Consider the following 19,775-nt stretch of genomic DNA (forward strand, 5'->3'; position numbering starts at 1 on the left):
GCGGAGGACTAATATTAACTTCCCTTTACCAGATTTAAGAACTGAACACGTAATTTAATTTACCAAATTGAATAGGATTCCGCTTGGTTTGGTTTTAGTTCAGGAATAATACCTGAATTTAGACATAAATTCTTAATAGAAATCAATTGTAGTCCACAAATTATAGTTTTCATTCATATAAGTCGTGGTGGCCTGGAGGTTAAAGTCCCGCCTCTCAGACGTGAGGGCGCGGGTTCGAAACCTGGCAAGTACTAATGTGATCTTTTCCGAATCATATGTACTTTCTAAGAGTATTTAGACACCACTAATGAACGGTGAAGGAAAACATCGTGAGAAAACCTGGTCTTATAATTTAAAATTATAAGACTGGAATCGCCAACCCGTCTTGAGCAAGCGTGGTGATTAATGCTCAAACCTTCTCCAGAGACTCAGCAGAGAGAGCTCAGCAGCGGGCTCTGATAGGCTGATGATGATGATGATGATGATTCATATATATGATACAAATAAGTGTACAGTTTCGCCGAAGTCAAAGCATGATTTGTCACGTGCCATGCCATGACAGTCAATGCCTAACTGACGGGTAGTGAGCCAGTCGGCTTCCGTCTGTTACGTCACATCCACCTGTCAAGCTTGACAGCAAATGATTTCGGTTTCACAAGAGCCAATATCCTAAAATAAAATAAACATAGCAGTCTCATTGGAATTCTCTTCGAAATTAATTTTCTTACGGGATTCAATCTCCCGTTTGGGAAACATATTTGAAAATACACTTCCACTGATATTTGGAGTTTGTTTGAAATAGTTTTGTTCCTCTAAGTTATGTAACAAAGGCGCGGTTTGTACAATAAACATGAAAATGTACCAAGCAATTTACATACCGAAGTTTACTTTCCATGGGTCATTTGTATTGGTTGATACAGAAACCATTAAGTGGGTACAAAGGTATGCTAAATTGTTCTGTCCGTTGCTAAAATACAAAACAAAACTATTTTCTGTATATGTATGTACCTGTTTGTTGCTCTTCCATGCAGAAACTGCTGTAACGATTGTTGATGAAACTTTCAGTAATATAGCCTTTTTTTCGGGGAGAAATCCTCTTACAGACTGCTCACTGCCCTGGCTCGATAGTGAGTTTTGTGAGGGGGTCGCCCAGCACCTGATGGTATTGGCACTGGGAATACCCACTAAAACTCCCAGGCTTCCCTTCCTGCCCGTATTTAGGGTGATCTGGGACCTGCTGTAGCAATTCACCAATTGACACTAATATAGCCTAGATATCAGAATACGACATAGACTATTTATCCTAGAACTCCTGACATTTCTCACGGGATTAAGGCATAATAGTCGTATTGTATATAAATCCACGTGACAGGGACTAAAGATAACTTTTCGTGTAGAATATCTATTATTCTAACTGAATACTTCTCTCTCAAACAAACAATCAAGCAGACGTACGCAAATATAGAAGCTTAATACCAAATTTATACAGATGTCAGCTTGTTTTGTGTTCACAATGTATATCGCTAACACCCGTCGACTCTTAATTCCCTTCATAAATTAATTAACCAAATCCTTCAGAGCAAAATTTGCTAACAAATATTAATGTTAAAATGGAATATTATAAATCATTCGTCGGTATTACTAACGGCTGACCAAATTGCGGGGACTACAAATAGAATTATGACGCAGGTTAAACTAAATTAACGATATTACAGTTCTGAAAACTACCGACAACCGATTCATTGAAGTAATATATTGTTATTTTGTTTTTCTAACACTAATAAAATCTAAAATACAAACAAACATAAGTCTTGTTGGGTCAAGACGACATACATTTTTGTATATTTTTTGATAACTTTTTTATGGTATTTTTAAACAAAAAATCAAATATATTACCTGATTAAAATCAGATAAATATTATTCTTAATTAGTCTTGTGCGTTATAACTATCGAAATACATAATATTATAGCATTAAACGTATAAATGCATAGAACCTTTCCAGATGACGTCACAACCCGCCCATCGCTAAACCAACATGCGCAGTGAACGGTCGGGTATAGATCAGTTGTAGTCGAGACTTCACAGTGAACAGACGTCGTACAGGTAAGTTAGATGCCAACCGGAACAAAGATGTCCGCGCGTATTTTGAATAAAATATAAATATATACATATATAATAAGAATTAATATTACAGAATTTCAATAGTAAAGTTTACAGCTTTTTATGGTTATGTTTTGCATATTTTTTATGTCACACAGACGGTGATCAAGTCATTTTTTTTTAATAAATTAATATAGACTATATTTTGTCTAACTTATAAAATATATAGAATATATAATAAAAAATTTCTAAGCTCCACAAATAGTAGTAATGAAATAGGTCTAAAAATGTAATTATTAAAACTATATATATTATATGTATTTATTACTATAAATTTTGCAAAAAAATAGGTTAATTCATAACTTAGCAATTGTAAAGGAATGAAGGGATGAAGTTGATGCTTAAAGAAAAGTAGTTCAAGGTCAACAATGAATTCGGGAACAAGGATATCTCGTGCCTTCTATTTCAATAAAACATTCTCTGTGTATAGATACCAATACATTACATTACATTATTCAGATACTGGTAATGGATCGGTTTGTTGTTCGAATTTTGAAAAGAAAAAAAAAATTATTAATTAATTAAAAAAAAAAATACTATAAAACCGAAATACGATCGTTGTTTTTAAAAAAAAAAAAAAGATTTTTCGCTATGGAATATAAATCTTTGTTCTCAAAACATAAATCCTTCCTAGATACAAGATGACCGCCGCTGTTCTTCTGCTTGTCGCCTGCCTCAGCTCGGCCCACGCTTGGGGTGGACTCTTCAACCGCTTCAGCTCTGATATGCTGAACAACTTGGGCTACGGCCGCTCTCCATACCGCCATTATCCTTATGGACAGGTAAATCATTTGATACCAAAAAAAATTTTCGCACCAAATATAGGATTTTTTATTTTTAGTAGGCCTATTTGTTTATCTAGTTTTATTTTCAAGGACAAGAAAATAAGGTTCAGTTTTGAAACTGGCTATCGTTTTTGGTTATCATTGAATTCTTTGTGTCTTTGCTACAACAAATAGGAATTTTAGAAATTAAAATTATAATTAAAATATATATAGTATAAAGGAATATTTTTTGCCATGAACAAAATCATTCACTTTTCCCTTTGACATATAGCCAATTTTAAACTTCCAAGTGAACGAGGGTCGCTCGGTCGGTTGAGATGAGATCAATTTGCCTGCTAAGTGACCTTTTGATATGGAACCAATGATGCTTGTCTTGTCGCAGAGAATCTATTTTAGGAAATAAAACACTGAACCATATACATACAAGTTTATTTTAAAATATATACGATTGATCTTATGCAAGTAATTTTATACCCAAGGACGACGGTGTTAAGAATTAAGGATTTTTTCCCCTTCCTTTGTTTGGGATACATCCCACAACTGGATTCCTTGTTACCCTAACAATGGTAACTATTACATAAAAACAATTAAGAAGATCTAAGACTACCGCGAATATTCATTTAAATGAAACTAATATTTCTCGCGTAGTAGACCTAAAGATATTAAAATCATTTTAAGAAATTGAGCTTAAAATTGCTATGAATATTATAAAATATTTCTTTATAATTGATGCTGACTATTATTTTCTGTTAACATGGCCACTAGGATGCCGAGGAGATCTATGCGGAAGCTCTCGAGGGGAACCGCATTGAGGATGTTGATGATAGCCATTGCTACAGCGCCGCTTGCATCTCCAACGGCGACTGCTGTCGCGGACTGACCTGCTTGGAGACAGGTAAGTCAGATTTACCTGTGGAGCATCACAGGTACGTAACATAAAATAGAATTACAATTAAAAGACTTCATGCATGATGAAAAAAACATTTACAAAGAGGCAAAAGCAATTACTAAAGACGCTGAATTAATTCCTGAATTAGGTATCTATATATGTCAGCAAATAACTTTAACGTCAAAATTATATTTTTGAATCTAACATTAAGTAGAGTCAGGTAACATTGAGGTCATCTTTGTAATTTTTTTCACTTTCTAGTTTTATTTTACCAAAACTTTGTGTGAGAGGTAATTAGTATATAGCAGGCAAATGATTAAATAGAAGTGTTTTGATTAAACTAGTTTTAAAGGAATTTCATTTTTATAAGCAATAACACTGTCTTATTTATTCCCTATAATGAGATTTGAGACTCTCGCGAGTTTTATTCACTTAAATGAAACTAATATATTTCGTACATACTACGCGGATTTTATTATTTTAAAACTACACATCCCGACGTTTCGGTTGCTTTACGCAACCATGATCACGGGCGGACGAGATTCCAATTGGGGTAAAAAAACTTAATTGGTAAACATACTAGCTCTTGATCCCGTGTCTGCGTGGATGTCGTTTATCTTGTAGCGTCTAAAATCTTATCTATCTAAATGTATAATTACTTTAAAATCGATCCAACAGCCTTACAATTCAAACGTAAAGCAGACTTTGTCTTTCCGTCTTTATAATGTAAGTAAAGGTATATTTTTTTAACAGTATGTTCTTTTTAAATAAATATATACATAGTTTGCAAATAAATGTGACGTTACTGCATATAAAAATTAACCTCGGAAAAATGTCAAAGGTTATTAAATGCCAGCGCGATTTATGCAATCTAAGTACCACATGCAATCTTTATAACTTAGAATAAATAATGGAAAAAGTTGAATATAAGTTATAATTTAAGCATGTTTGATATAAATAACTACGAGGATACCTAAATGCCATTATGACTTCAAGAAAAATAACTTTAAATATGAAAAAAAAGTAGTTTACATGTGATTTTTATCAACGAATTAATATAAAGAACGTAAAAGCTCTGTTAAGCCATTTGAATGGAGAGCTCTCACGTTAGTGACATATGAGGTCGCTTTGACGTGAACCGAGCAAAACAATTTTAAATTTTCACTTTGCTTTCACAAATAAATTGTTTTGCACGTCGATGAATTCTAACTAGTACAGATATATTTTTCGTTTGGGTCTCAATAATGAAAATCTGACTTTAATTATTATTTAAACTTAATAAAAAAAATAATAATAATTTGCGTACATTTGTAAGTAATTTTTATATGATTTGATGAATGTCCGCTGAAAATACTTTCACCTCTGATCGTGATCACGGTTGCTTCAAAGGGACCGAAACGTCGGTAGTATGTAGATTGAGACGAAACCTCTCAGCATTCCATGGATTTGCCGTGCGGGAGCCGGGTCCATCGTTGCAGGGAGAGGAGCTTCAACAGTGCCTGGACTTGCGACCCAGGTGTAGGTTTAATGGCCCCTATCTAACACGCGTTTTTCCATTATCATAAGATGAAAGAAAAATATTAGATTTATTTAAATAAATACACGCTAAAATCTTAGACATCACTATACCTACCTTCAATTCTAAATTCTATTACATCAGATTCTTTTATTTAAGGAGTAAGATCATTTTTATTTCTATTATTTACGTATTGTTATATAACTGATACTATTTATTGTACTACATTTAACACAGCGGTACCTAAATTATGTTTTCTTCAAGAACTCTCTAATAAAGGTAATGTTATACCTTAGACAGCTACAGTAATTACCTAAGGTGGTATTTTGTTATGCAAACATATTACGCATCGAGATTATTCGTGGAACGTTCTAGAGTGTAAAGCTGAGTCGTAAAATGTGAACAGAGACGGTAATTTTAGTTCACAGGCTTATTGTATTTGTGGTGCATAAAATACATTCACGGATACACGCTTACTAAAACATTATATCGTAATTAACTAATATTATGAATTGGAAAGATTACGAGTATTTTTGTTTGTCTATCACACGGAAAATAAAGAATTTAATTTAAAGATGTTTTTGCTTACACTACGAGACAACCAAAGATAGGTTAGGACTTAAAGCTACGTACACATCATGTTTAATCAAGTGGGAGCACACCACAATAGTGTATTTTTATGTTACTGCCGATTGAATCATCTATTGTTCTAGCATGCTTCATTCGTTCCTCTCAAAAGAAAATTCTAATATCCACGCAGACAAAGCCACGGGCAAAATATAGTTTATATTTTATTATAAAGGTAGAGTTTATTACATTTATAAGGATCTCGGAATAACATCTCACTTTCCCTATAACAATGGTAAATGTTAACGAATAACATTTTTATAGACATTAACTAACATTAATGTTCAATTTTGTACGCTAATTATAATGGAGTGTTAATAAAAAGATTAAATTGCTACGTTACTTAATGTAACGGTGTTGTTTCTTTGATTAATAATAAATAATAGCTATTTGATTCAACGTAATTAAATTAATTTAGTCCTCTTTGATTGAATGTTTGTCGTGTTGCTGAAATATAAAATAAAATTCCGGACGCCATTTTATTTGCTGCGCTAATATTTTTTATACGATTGCTGATTGGGCACAAAATTATTCTTCCAATGTTTTTGATGTATCTAAACAATACGATTTAAAATAAATTACACATGAATAATTAATTTGTTGGTTTTAACATTTAATATGTTAATAAATTATTATTTTTTTAGACTCACCACAGATTCTTAAGATTAATTCATAGTCTGTGAGGAATACATTTTTTAATAGGCGAAGGACAGTTTGCTCACTTAAATACTTCTTAAGAGAATTTAAAATTAAAAGTAAATTCTTTTTAATGGAATTATGAGAATGAATGAATGTGAAATTTAACAGACTAAAATCGTATATGCTGTATATTTATTTTTAAAGCTGTCTCATATAAAAAAAAAACATTTAAAATAGATACTACGTACTAGCATCATTTTGACACACACAGATAATACGTCAATCCGTGAACATTTCTCAATGTGTCAAAATGTCAAACAGTGACAATACTATTTTTGTATTAACTTGAATTTTTTTTATTAACTATGGTCGAGTATTTACCTTTAAGCGATATCTGATTTCATGAAAATACAGATACAATTTATATATATATAAACAGGACTAATTGGGGGAGGTCAAAAGGGTTTATAATTCATAGTAATCCTTTTAACCTGTGTTAAATGTAGCAAATGAAACCGTTTATCCTATTGGGATTTGCTTTGACGCTCCTGATTATATTTGATATGGGTGTAATTAGTGGTAATATACGTAATTTTAACTTTGAAATAACAAAATTTTGTGTTTCCAAAAATTATTTATTTTCTTTATCTTTCTCTGTCGTTTTATTTTTTATTTATCAAACTGCCCAATATAAAGTTTCTGACGGAAGAATATATGATTTTGTCACGATGTAATTGGATTCAAATACACCAACGAACGAAAAAAAAATAAACTGTTTTCATTTGTCGTATTTGTTAATCGTATTCTCAGAGCTCTGGCTGTAACAGAATAAGTAATCGCGATATTAAAATCTCTTTAATTCAGCTCCAATTTAACAAACTTCCATATTGAGACACCCACGGGCATTTCCCTTAAATTTCCTCGTCCATAAATGTTTTTCATTTCCCTGTTGCCGCCGTAATCACTTCCTACTTTCTTTATGGAACAAAGTTATGATGTATTTTTATACGGCCATAACTTTTATGATTACAATACATAAGATAAATAATTATACCAATTACGTCTTGCTCGGTTCGTTCGTCTCTGGATAGGCCGGAAGTGACACCTTGTTACATATACTAACAGTTACCCGCGGCGTCGTCTGTATTACGAACCGCAAGTGCATCAATAAATTCTGTTGACTTAGTTGACTTGAGGTGTAGAAAGAATGAAATTAGTTTTAGTTAAATTCTATCAAAATATAAGGAATGCGTACATCTTAATAAAAACGTAAAAATTATCAATGTTAATAGAATATTGAGTTTAATCCGTAGTATAACAAAAAATGACCCAAAAAAATAGGAATTTCGTTACGAATTGTGTTATTTTTTTTTTTTATTATATTAGATTTAATATTCCGATCTCTTTTAATTAATTTGTACAGCGGGTGCGCCATCTTGATTACCGACGCCATTAGCTTAATTTGCTCCCATTTATCGTTTTTAGTAAAAATTACACGAGTGTAAATTAGTATTTCCGTGCTGTGTTCGCGTAAATGTAATTTTATTTACGAAGCGAACTTTGTCGAAATATATCAGTCAGCTGCAAGGCTCATTGCTTTTGTTGCTGATAACGGACGTAATGTTGTTACTATGTCTTAAACGGTTTTGTTACGAAAGCCCGCTATTAACGAATAATTGATAATGAATCAAAAGATAAAAATAGGTTTTAAAAGAGGTATCAATATACAAATTATTAGGGAAAAGATCATTAGGTATGTATGTAGTAGTTGTACCTACAGTTTATCTACTAAACTGTAAAATCGTAGAAGTGTAAGTTATCTTTTACCAGTAGTTATTCGAGATGAGAACCCTATTAATTTTTTGCCTTTTTTTAGGCCAATTACTGTAGGTATTAGATTTTATAAAGCAATTATATCCTCAGAGGACGGAGGGCGCTGTCTGCCGGCTTTCGCTGGACGTAAGCTGGGAGAAATCTGCAACCGCGAAAACCAATGTGATGCTGGACTCGTCTGCGAGGAGATTGTTCCAGGTGTATAACAGCTTTTAGAAGATTGCAACATTTTAGTCTTTAAATACATTCCTTTTAAGAACCTATGGTGTGAATATTAAAATAGAGTTTTACCTTCATGTCTACAAAACCGGGCTAAACGAAAGACTTCTTTTATAAATAGTAACATCTTAAGCGATAAGCCAAAAAGTCTTCTTCGCAAATAAATTTTGATTATTTGCTATCTTATTGGTAAATGATGTACTTCACTCACTTATCTTAACATTTTAATAGTCCTATTAGAATCTTTGGAACACGTCAGCCACTAAAGATGAAAAGTCTCCAGTGTTTTTGTCTCATATAAGTCATTTTCTTCAATTAAGGCGAAATGCATGTCTGCCGCCCGCCCGCCCCCGGTCATAAGCAATACAACGAGGAATGCTCTACATCCAGTGAATGCGACATCACTCGAGGACTCTGCTGCATCATGCAACGTAGACATCGCCAGAAGCCCCGCAAGGTAAGAAATTGGATAAAAGTCTAGAATATAGACAAGAATTTAATCGAGTATAGACATTTTCATAAGAGTGAAATCCGTTAAGTTTCTGTTGAACAAAGTTAGCCAAGGTGCAACAATATTCTCGCAAAGGATTGATGTGAATTAGTTATTGTATCTGAATATCATTAAGTTAAGAGGAAATCAAGAACCGATTTTCGTTACAAAAAGAAGCCTTCACTTGATCTAAAATATATACAATAAATGTAGGTAAGTTTCCGCCTCACATAAGCCTGCTTGTTTGTGACAAGCAACATTTGTAGGGACTATCATATGAGAGTTAAAATAAAATTTGTATGACGAAAATATGCTAAAAAAGGCGCTTCAAACGTTATTGAAATAATTTGATTTCCTTCATGAAAATCTTTATCGTTTTATGAATACAAAGTAGACACAAGATTATATAGGATAAGTTTTGATTGGATTTCTACGAAAGATTTACATCGCTTTATCCAAAGGCTTTATAGCATATTTATTATTCAATTTCAATTATAATAATACCTTTCTTCATATTTTTCAATGGTCTTATTTTTCTGAAGGCTCAAGGATTAATATTTCGTTGCTGTAAGTAAGTTTATGATGATTATAAGGGAATTGTCTTAAGGGAAACTATTTTGCAGAGTTGCGCTTACTTCAAGGAGCCGCTCGTCTGCATCGGCCCGGTAGCTACAGACCAGATACGCGAAATCGTTCAACATACAGCCGGCGAAAAGAGAATTGGCGTCTACAGAATGCACTAAACGACTAATCTTACGAGTAAAATGAGTATTTCTATGTTGTTTTCTTTAAGTATGTCAAATACTATTTTTTATTTCTCACCTCATTTTACTCGTCTCAGACTATTTATAAATAAAAATATAGATTTCAACGAATCATATTTTTATTTAAAAATAGTAAAAAAAAAAAATAACAACTAATTGTGGAAATGTAACTATGTTGTTTTCTCCAATTAGTAATACGATCATTGCCGATCTTATATTGATTTGATATTTTCCACTCCAAGGAATTGAGATTCTACCTCTGAAGCGAATATTGATATGAAAAAAAAAAATCTTTAACTATTTTTTCTTGAAGGTAATGATCGTATTCGCCGACACGGACACTAAAAAGATATGCAAGCACGAAAAACGGCCGCCGATACAACGTTTAAAATATAATTTTTGAGATTATTGAAGTTAAAAAAAAAAAAATTTTTTTTTTTTTTGGTAGGACGTGACTTCAAAATTTCGATCGTTTCTAGATTAAAGTTATCAATGTTATCGTATGAATGTTAAATCATTATATAAAAAATATTTAATCCTTATAATAAATTAGGTTAAAATTAACTAAACATATCCCACTGGCTGAGGCATTTATATAAAAAAAAAAATTTTTGATGTTTAAAAATAGGTTAGCGTAAGATTTTTCCGCTTGATATAATTCTAAATTTAAAAAATATATATATATAAGTAATTCGATTACTTTAGGTGCCTAGGAGACATATCATTATTATAACAAAAAAAAAAGTTAATATAATCATATATAATCAAAATTTCAACATATCAATCTCATTAAGCCATTAAGACTAAGTCTATGTCCGTATATTTTCATAAACATGTATAATCAGAGCATATTTTTCTGCCAAAATAATAAAAAAAAAAAAAAATTGTGGCCTAAATTTAAATCACATCCAGAATTTAAATATTTACTGTGTTATGTCGTTACTGTAACTATAATCAGTGTGTTACAAAATACATATTATGTCTGCAATATTGTTTGTTTGAACACCCTGTATATCTTCCCGTCCTATCCTGATGCCTGTAGCTATTAGTGAGTATCCAGTTCATCCCCAAATCCCTTTCTACCTCTCAAATAGTCTATTCATAAATAACTGTCACACTAATCAATCAGAAAACATATAATTTGAGAGGTGCCATTGATAACAAAATTTGTATTAGAAGAAACATTTTTTGTATAAAAAAAATCTCAGTTTTATAATCAAAAGCGGTTGGGTGATAAAATTGATATAATCAATTACAACTCTCATCGCGTTTATTAATAATATCTGCAAAAGAAATTACGGATTTCAAGAATAAAGAAGCTTAGAAAATAATGTATAAATATAGTATTATTCGGATTTACTACGCGGATTTTTATTATTTAAAAAACTACATAATCCCGACGTTTCGGTTACTTTTCAGCAACCCTGATCACGGCATCTCGTCTGCCCGTTTATCCGAAAAATAGTAGTTTCATTTAAATGAATGAAACTCGCGAAAATCTTAGATCTCTTTATAAGTGTAGTATTTTATACATCTTGTTTCGAAGTAATATGATTGTCTAAAAACGGGGTAGTTGAATAGTACAACGCAAGCTATCAGATGAGAAAAGTTATTATTACTAAGTTTTTATTATTTATTAGTTATAAGTTAAACTCAAGGACTTTTTTATTTTTCAAACTAAGGCTTCATTCGCACTGGAATCGTGGAATATTTTGCCATTGTCGTATGCAGAGGTAATGTCTAAGAATACTCTTTTAGAAAAAGCCAATCGAATGTCCGCAATCAAAGTGCCAATGCTATCGGTAGCACTCTAACCTTTTCTAAAACCGAACTATGTCTTCCTCCCCTCCACTATCCAATCCGGACGATTTTTTAAAAGGTGCTCAAGAACTAAGCAAAATTAACAATCTATCACTAGATGTGCCGTTTGCTGGTGAGCGATCTTAGTGTCATAAAGAAAAACTAAGAGGCAAGAGTAAGGCCGGTTGCAGAACAATTTTAGACTATTTCGCAGTAACCGTGTCCACGGGCAAACGGGATCAAAGCAAAGCAAATCTTGAAAAACGACTAAAACTGTAAATAGCACACAATCGAATAATGTGAGCAAATCATAGTTTTAATTAATTGTGTATTCGCAAGAGCCACGTATACTAAAAACAGAAAATATTCACTACAAGTAAGTGTTTGCAAAAAAATTCTTTAGCACATAGGTTACCTTATTTTATATATAGTATTATATATATATATATATATATATATATAATACTTACATTAAAATACGTGTTGGACGCCACATAACTGGGTCTAACTTTATCTGAGATTGTAATCCCGAAACACAAACTAATTTAGCTTACACTAACTGTCATAATTCGTGTTTGTTACGAGGATTTCGCAAGTTAGCCTGAAGGCACTTAATTTTCTCAGATAACTGATGAAACAAACCAATTACCTGAACATATAATGCTTTTAATCAAAATATTAATACTTAAAGTTTTAATATCAAGACTTAATATTACTTATATATATTATCATTAAATAATTTTTCAGTTTCAGTCAAACCTGCATTACATCGAAACAATTTTTTCATGTATCTATCGCATGTTGCATTACATTCGAGATGAATAGAGATAAAGTTAATGTCATTTCGTAGAGTGGCCATAACCAATATTGAGCCATTCACTATCCTCGATCCTCAAAGATAAAGATCATATTGTCTATACAATAAAAAAAGTAATAAATAAATATTAAAACTTATCCATTTTATGAAATAACTTTTTTATTACAATAATATCGTAATAAGTCGTATACATTATATTACGTCTTTATAAAAGTAACACTTACCCAAGTATTTCTATATTAATTAATTACGTACACCTTTAATGAAGCCTTGACCGTTATAGTCAGGAGAATAATCATTCACAATTCAATGAACGAAAACAATGATTTATTTTAGTTCATTGACCTTAAGTGCAAAAAGTGACACGTAGTCAACAATCAGCTATAATAAGTAACATGTGTCAAAATAGGAAACATTAAAGCTAATACAAGTTTGATATGGAAATGATAATATTGAGAATCAGCCTATCGGTGGCCACTGCTGAGCAAAGTCCTTGTCTCACATGGAGAAGGTTAGAGCATTGCCTGATGGTCTATGTAGTTGATGTAATGAAAAGGCAATCTAGTATATATATGTATTGTGATATTATAATTTAAAATTAAATCATTGAGACGAGTTTACAGCGCTAAGTTCCGATGGCGACTGTCGATACAAATATGATAATTTATTTATTTAGTATGTAACATATCGGATATCGGTTTGTTTCTGAGTGCCGATATGGAAGGTGATTATCGCTTACATTAATAACATCATGATATATAAAACTTAGACACAGAACATGAATCACTGATAATGTCTCTAAAAATATGACTTATACGTGTGTGTTATTTTAATAAATTTAAGAAAGCATATAACATTATTTCAAGGTTATTAAGATGCTGGTGTTAGCGGGAGTCACTGACGGTAGACGTTTTTCGTGTCTCATTCATTTGTATTATGGTTTCATGATTTAAATTGTATTATGGTTTCATGGTTTAAAAATTTCATGCGGCTCAGGAAATACGTCACTGAACTATGATGATACGAATTTTATAACAACTTGCTTATATTAAGAATACGTCCAATACAAATAAACCAAATTTTTGTATGATTGATCTTAATGGTACACGTAAACATTATCAAACGTCGTATGTTTGTGAGAAAATTATCATATAATGTATATAGGTTTTTTACTCTTTATAAAAACAAAGGCGAATACAACACTATATATTTATATATTTTCCAATCATCGCTATTCTAAGTTCACATATATTTCAGACTTGAGTATCATCAACAAAAATGACATATAATTCGTTAATTAAGGCTTAGTTAAAATTTTTTAATTTCAATGTCCCACTTGGCCTAAATGGATATCCAAAGTTAACGATACATGGTAAATACTCTTAATATAATCAGAAAATATAAATTTTTTAATTAAACAATATTCATTATAACATATTTTAATCACAAATAACATCACACTGTATATTGCACCGAATTTATTGTCAACAAAATATAGTGTTATAACATGTATTAAATACAAAACAATTAAACGAGAAAATTATAAAAAATAATCATAAACATATAAATCACAGAAAAAATTACAACCATCTTGTATGAAGTCAAAAAAATAATAATCAAGAATCGTTGATATTGTCAATCATTAGTCGTTGGCTGTAATCATTAATCATTCATTGAAGATCCTTAGCCGAAGAAAGGCGGTGGCGGTGGTGGGGGGTAGAACACATGAGGGTATGGTCTGTAGAAACCACCACCAAAAACACCGAAACCTCCAACAATCACTGGAGGAGGAGGTCTAGGGTAACCGTAACCATAACCGCCTATCCAATGACATTTAATACTCTGAAAAATAAAATTAATGATACATTTTATACTTCTACTTCCAGATCCTAAATAAATCATATATTATTTATATTGTATATATACAATCATTTAAATAATTATTATAGATAATTACACATAGAGACAAATAACGATTTGATTTGGTAATAGTAATAAAACTAAAAACGTGGTACAAATGGTAAGTATTTAAATGGAACTGTTTGGTTATTAGTCACATAAAAAAATCTTATAATGTATTATAATGAGATGAGACTTTCGCGAGTATTCGTTTAAATGAAAATAATATTATCGGATTAACTAATAAGTTGCTGTTACTTTCCAGCAACAACATCACGTGCAGACGAGATTATTTTTTTTATATATTTTTTCGTTACTTGATTCCCAGCGTCTTTCATAAAAGACCCAAGAACTAATAGTAATATTATCACTTTTAAACGGACTGCAAATTGAAATTTATACCTTACATTCAAAACTGATTGTCAAAATAAGTTATAAGTTAACTCACCTCGACGAAAACAAGTATGGCCAACAAAAGTACAAAAAAATTTATTGATCCCATGTTTCATGGAATGTATCACACTGAAAAATCTCTGCGCAATTTAAATGCTGTTACCTAACACGACCTTTTTATATAGAACCTCATGAGAAACATAGATTCAAACCATATTTATATATAGCTCCTATGCTCATGGACATAGAGATTATTGTCGTTTAATATTACATAAACCACGAGTGGGTATTTTTACTCTATTTAGCGTACATGTGAAAATAAAACGCAGCAGTCCTAAACACACACGACGTATGATTCCAACTAGACGGGGTTCTTCCCGGTATATTTAATGTGTTGTTTCAATATTATATGAGAATTTTAATGTATTCTGGGGCTGGAAATTAAGAAGAATAACTTTAATGGCTCTATTCAATAACGTTTTTAACTGATAATGACGCAGCTTGTTGACGTTCTGTTCTAAATCAACCATATCAATAGTAGGAATTTTATCTTTATATTATTCCTATTATTTTATTTATATTAGTATATCAAATATATATTTATTATTTAATATGTTTCAACACGAAAATCTAAGCCCTAAATAAATAAATAAATTAAACATGATAAGAAGATTATATTTTTAAATATACTGAAATGCATAAAATGCATAAATCCAATGAGATTATTACAAATTACAAATAAAACTTGTTCATCCGTAATTAGACATTTAAAAGATAGCACAAATTTACATCTATTAAATTCAATCCTGACCTCTAAGATGGACAAAATGGGGTTAAATATAAAAAAAAGTCGTATAAGTATTCATATTGTCCTTATTAGATTATTAGATATGTACAGAATAATATACTATTAGTGTAAACTTTTAGATGAAACTAGCTACGAGCCCCGGCTTCGCACGGGCTCTTTACAAAAAAATAAAAACCGCCTATGTTACGTAAAATCAAGATAACGACAATTGGAGACAAAAAATATTTTCTTCTAAAAAGGTTGAAATGATTTGCAATAAGATTAAATTAGTTTACTAGAGAAAACAAAATAAAGAGCACACAGTCATCAGTCGTGTGGTAATGTAGTTCGGCTTATTAGGTAAAGAAGCAGTAGGCGAGATGGTGCGAGGCAAGGGTCAGCTACCGCGTCATGCGAAGCGACTGAGTGAACTATCGCGCTGATTCCATTTTGAGAATTATTAAACTTATATTATGATAGATTTTAATTATTATTTTTTTTATTAAATTTTTTATTATTATTTTTTTTATTTTAATTGATTTAAAAGTTAATTTACAGATACTGATGTAGGCTTGAAAATGAATTAATTTATTTTGATAAGACCGTATTTATAAAAATAGCTTTCCAATAAACTCTTTAGGAATAGGATAGGATAGGACTTATGCCACCGCGAACTTCTCTGTAGACCTATATAAGATACACAATTCCACCATATATTATTTTGTTATATCTCAAAGACTTTAGGCAGCGTTTTCGTTAAAAGATCTCAGGCGGCTCATATTTTCCCGACATCTTAAACAAATATCGTTGATGTACACACAAGTAAATATAAAAACTTAACAAATTATGTACTAAAACCTTCCTCGAGAATCACGCTATCGTGTGGTGATAACTGTTTGATAATCGATGCAGTAGTTTTTCCGTTTATCGCGAACACACAGACAGACAGACGCGGCAAGACTTCTGTTTTATAATATGTATTGATGATTGAAGACTATTTTAAGTCAGTATTTTTAAATTATGTGACTTTCACACACACACACACACACACACACACACACACTTTCACACGCTTTTATTTTTTTATACTATCTGTAAAGCAATATTTTTTTATATCATTCAATGTCTAACCATAAGAACATAGATAAAGTTATAATTTTCACCTCAATAAATATTATTTTGTTATTATTAATAGTGTTCCAAAATCACAATTCTAACTATAGTTAATGTGAGTCTACTTTATATTTAGAAACGCTAATATTACTTAAAATAATAAAAAGTAATTACAATTAAATATATTTATTTCAAAATATTTATAACATATTTTATATTCAGACTGAGATACATCACAGATATAGCTTAATCATATAAAAATAATTACTGTAAACCGAAAAATCAAGAATCATTAATCATTGAATATTATCATTAATTGTTGCCCGTCATCATTAACCATTGCTTCGTTAACCGAAGAACGGCGGTGGGGGTGGGGGTGGGTAGTACACCCTCGGGTATCGTCTATAAAATCCACCACCCCCCACGTGGAAGCCTCCAATAATTACGGCCGGTCTAGGATAACCAAAACCGAAACCCCCAAAATGACAGCTGATAGCCTGAAAAAGAGAGCGTTTTAAATGAAATGAGACGAGACGAGATGTAACTTCTTATCATTCCATGGATTCACCGTGCGGGTGCCGGGTCCATGTTGCAGGGAGAGGAGCTTCAACAGTGCCTGGGACTTGCGACCCAGGTGTAGGTTTAAGGTTTATAAAGAATCTCACAAAATTTAAATAAAACATTCTATTTGAGAGTAAGATTTTAAAAAACGAACCCTTGTTTTAAGTTTTCTTTATAGAAATATATAGTTTACCTTATAGAAAGAGTTATCGTATTTTTTATTAAACTTACCTCAAACAAAAGAATTACTGTCACCAAAAGGAGTAGAAACTTAATTGAACCCATTCTTTAAATTATTTCTATCACAGTGCTTTAAACAAGAAGCAATTTCAAATTAAAATTTTTCTTACAAAAACAACCTTTATATAGAAAGAGGATTATACAAAAAAATATAATTCCATTCATATTTAGTACTTACCGCCTTAACATTAAAGTTCATATTTGTTTGAATGTCACAAATTATTTTTTTATGTGTGGGATTTTTCGGTTATTTAGCGCTCATGTTAAAATAAGCCGCAAAATTATACGATGTTTACGAACTGTGAGATTTTTTCCGATGAAAATACATTTTATTGGATAAATATTATGACAGTATTCAAACTTGGTAATTGGGAAAAATATTGAGAATAATGAATTGTTTTTGATATATTTTTTTACTGACTGAAGACGATTGTTTTAAACAACGGCGTTTTGATTAAATGTTAATAATTAATCTCTTCCCTTATTCCCCAATGCTTTTCCCTTATTCCCTAATATTTTTGATCCAAATCTTAACACTTAGGTCCCTACATCAGAAAGATAGGTTATAACTTAAACAATTAATTTGCTATCTAATCAAATAATTCATAACGTTTCTAGTAACTAAGTACTATAAAATATCGTAAATTGAAACGCGACAGAAGTGGAAGCGAGAGGTATAACAGCCAAATCTCTCTACAAGTTACTAAAAGACTTGGGCGTGTCAAGAACTAACATCAGTTCATTCTTGGAACGTACTTCGAAGGCAGCCCTAGTAGGTTATTTTCAAATTTGGTTAGTTAAAGAAAGGAACTTGGACAGTGGAGGTGAGCGTTTAACACGCTTTGGATAGGGGGCCCTTTAATTTCATCAGTCCCTAGAACAACAATAACAGCCCTGAACACTAAAATACTAACTACAACACTACATGGGTGGATTTTAAAATGTAGGTATAGTCCACACCACACACAGCCTGTTTCTGTGACAAAATTAAAAATAAAATGTTATGACATATAGTAAATATAATATAGTCTATAAAAATCTAGTTTTTACATTGAATATTGGTTTAATATATTTTTATGCTTCATATTCTCAATTTTCTTACGAAATATACATCTGGATAAAGTGGACTCGGCCTATTTGTGAAACAGTTCCTTGTATAAAAATAATGTCAATGAATGTTGGCTCCTCGCTTGTGATTCTTCCTTCTAAATGATAGAAACGTTTAGTCGGTTGGCCTTTCCCTATTCCCACCCTTTCCTGCCATTTCCTTATTCCCACCTGTCCCTTTCCTCAACAACCAAGGTTGGCAAGGCATCAGCAACATCTATCCTGCGGATGTCCATGGGGACCGTCACTACCGCCCGTCAAGTAGGCCGTCCGCTCGTTTGCCAGATTTCACATAAAAAAAGCTTTAAACACTGGGGAGAAATGTAAATAGACAAAAAACAACTTACAGAGATTACGAATTATGTAATTACTAAACATTTCGAAATTTCTCATAATTTTTATTTAATTTACCAAATCAATTACAGATTTTTTTTAAATATTAAACAAACAACAATTTCAGTATTAAGTGCGATTATATTTTGTTTATATTTTACTTCTTGAAAAGAGATTAGTTTTTGAGTGTACATGTATGTACGTTATAGATAGTGCTTATGGCTGCAGCTTAAATGGCTTGTCGACTTTTAGCTTGACCGGATTGTTGAAATTGATGGAGAAGATTTACGTGGTGATAACAACTTAAACAAACTAAATATTGGATTTTTTGCGTCATTTGATATGCAACTTTGAACTCAATGGATCAAAAGTTAAGGTTCAAAAATACCTCAATGCATACTGAGATCCGTTAGGAATAGAAAATTTATGATACACTATTATAATTATTTAGTTAATTTTTTTTAAATACCAGAGTAAAAATTTAATAAATAAATCAAAACCTTACAAACAATAGCAACCTTACTATTGGTTATAATAAATCTCCAATAATAAAATTTATTATATTGAACTATTTATTCGAGTATTGAATTATTTCCGGCCCTCCACGGCTCTGATTTGTCCTGTCTAAAGCCTCTCACTTTACATCAACAGTACGGTAATGTCATCGTAAACCGACATGCGCTAGCCAAACAAAAAAAAAATAAACGAAGTGTAATTCACTTTAAAAATATTTAATCACACCTTAAAAATTTTGCTACCCTTCATTACGTCAGTCATCAGTCTACAAAATTCCGTATTTATT

General features: G+C 31.4%; 1 protein-coding gene and 1 long non-coding RNA gene across 2 annotated transcripts; one reads left to right on the plus strand and one right to left on the minus strand.

Moving 5' to 3' along the window:
- The first annotated feature begins 2,024 nt into the window (after nucleotides 1-2,024).
- LOC116776317 (ITG-like peptide) lies at nucleotides 2,025-10,911 on the plus strand. The gene is made up of 7 exons (XM_032669491.2): nucleotides 2,025-2,104; nucleotides 2,796-2,943; nucleotides 3,712-3,841; nucleotides 8,541-8,648; nucleotides 8,990-9,126; nucleotides 9,783-9,918; nucleotides 10,237-10,911. Exons 2-6 carry the CDS (start codon nucleotides 2,803-2,805, stop codon nucleotides 9,900-9,902), a joined length of 636 nt encoding a protein of 211 aa, XP_032525382.1. The 5' UTR covers nucleotides 2,025-2,104; nucleotides 2,796-2,802; the 3' UTR covers nucleotides 9,903-9,918; nucleotides 10,237-10,911.
- A 3,052-nt stretch (nucleotides 10,912-13,963) lies between these two features.
- On the minus strand, nucleotides 13,964-15,215 carry LOC116776258 (uncharacterized). The gene is made up of 2 exons (XR_004353895.2): nucleotides 14,888-15,215; nucleotides 13,964-14,382 (listed from the first exon to the last, which is right to left on the minus strand). It is a non-coding gene; the product is annotated as an uncharacterized LOC116776258 (long non-coding RNA).
- Nucleotides 15,216-19,775: the final 4,560 nt, after the last annotated feature.

Source organism: Danaus plexippus, chromosome 28 (genome assembly GCF_018135715.1).
Source record: "Danaus plexippus chromosome 28, MEX_DaPlex, whole genome shotgun sequence".
NCBI lineage: Eukaryota > Metazoa > Arthropoda > Insecta > Lepidoptera > Nymphalidae > Danaus > Danaus plexippus.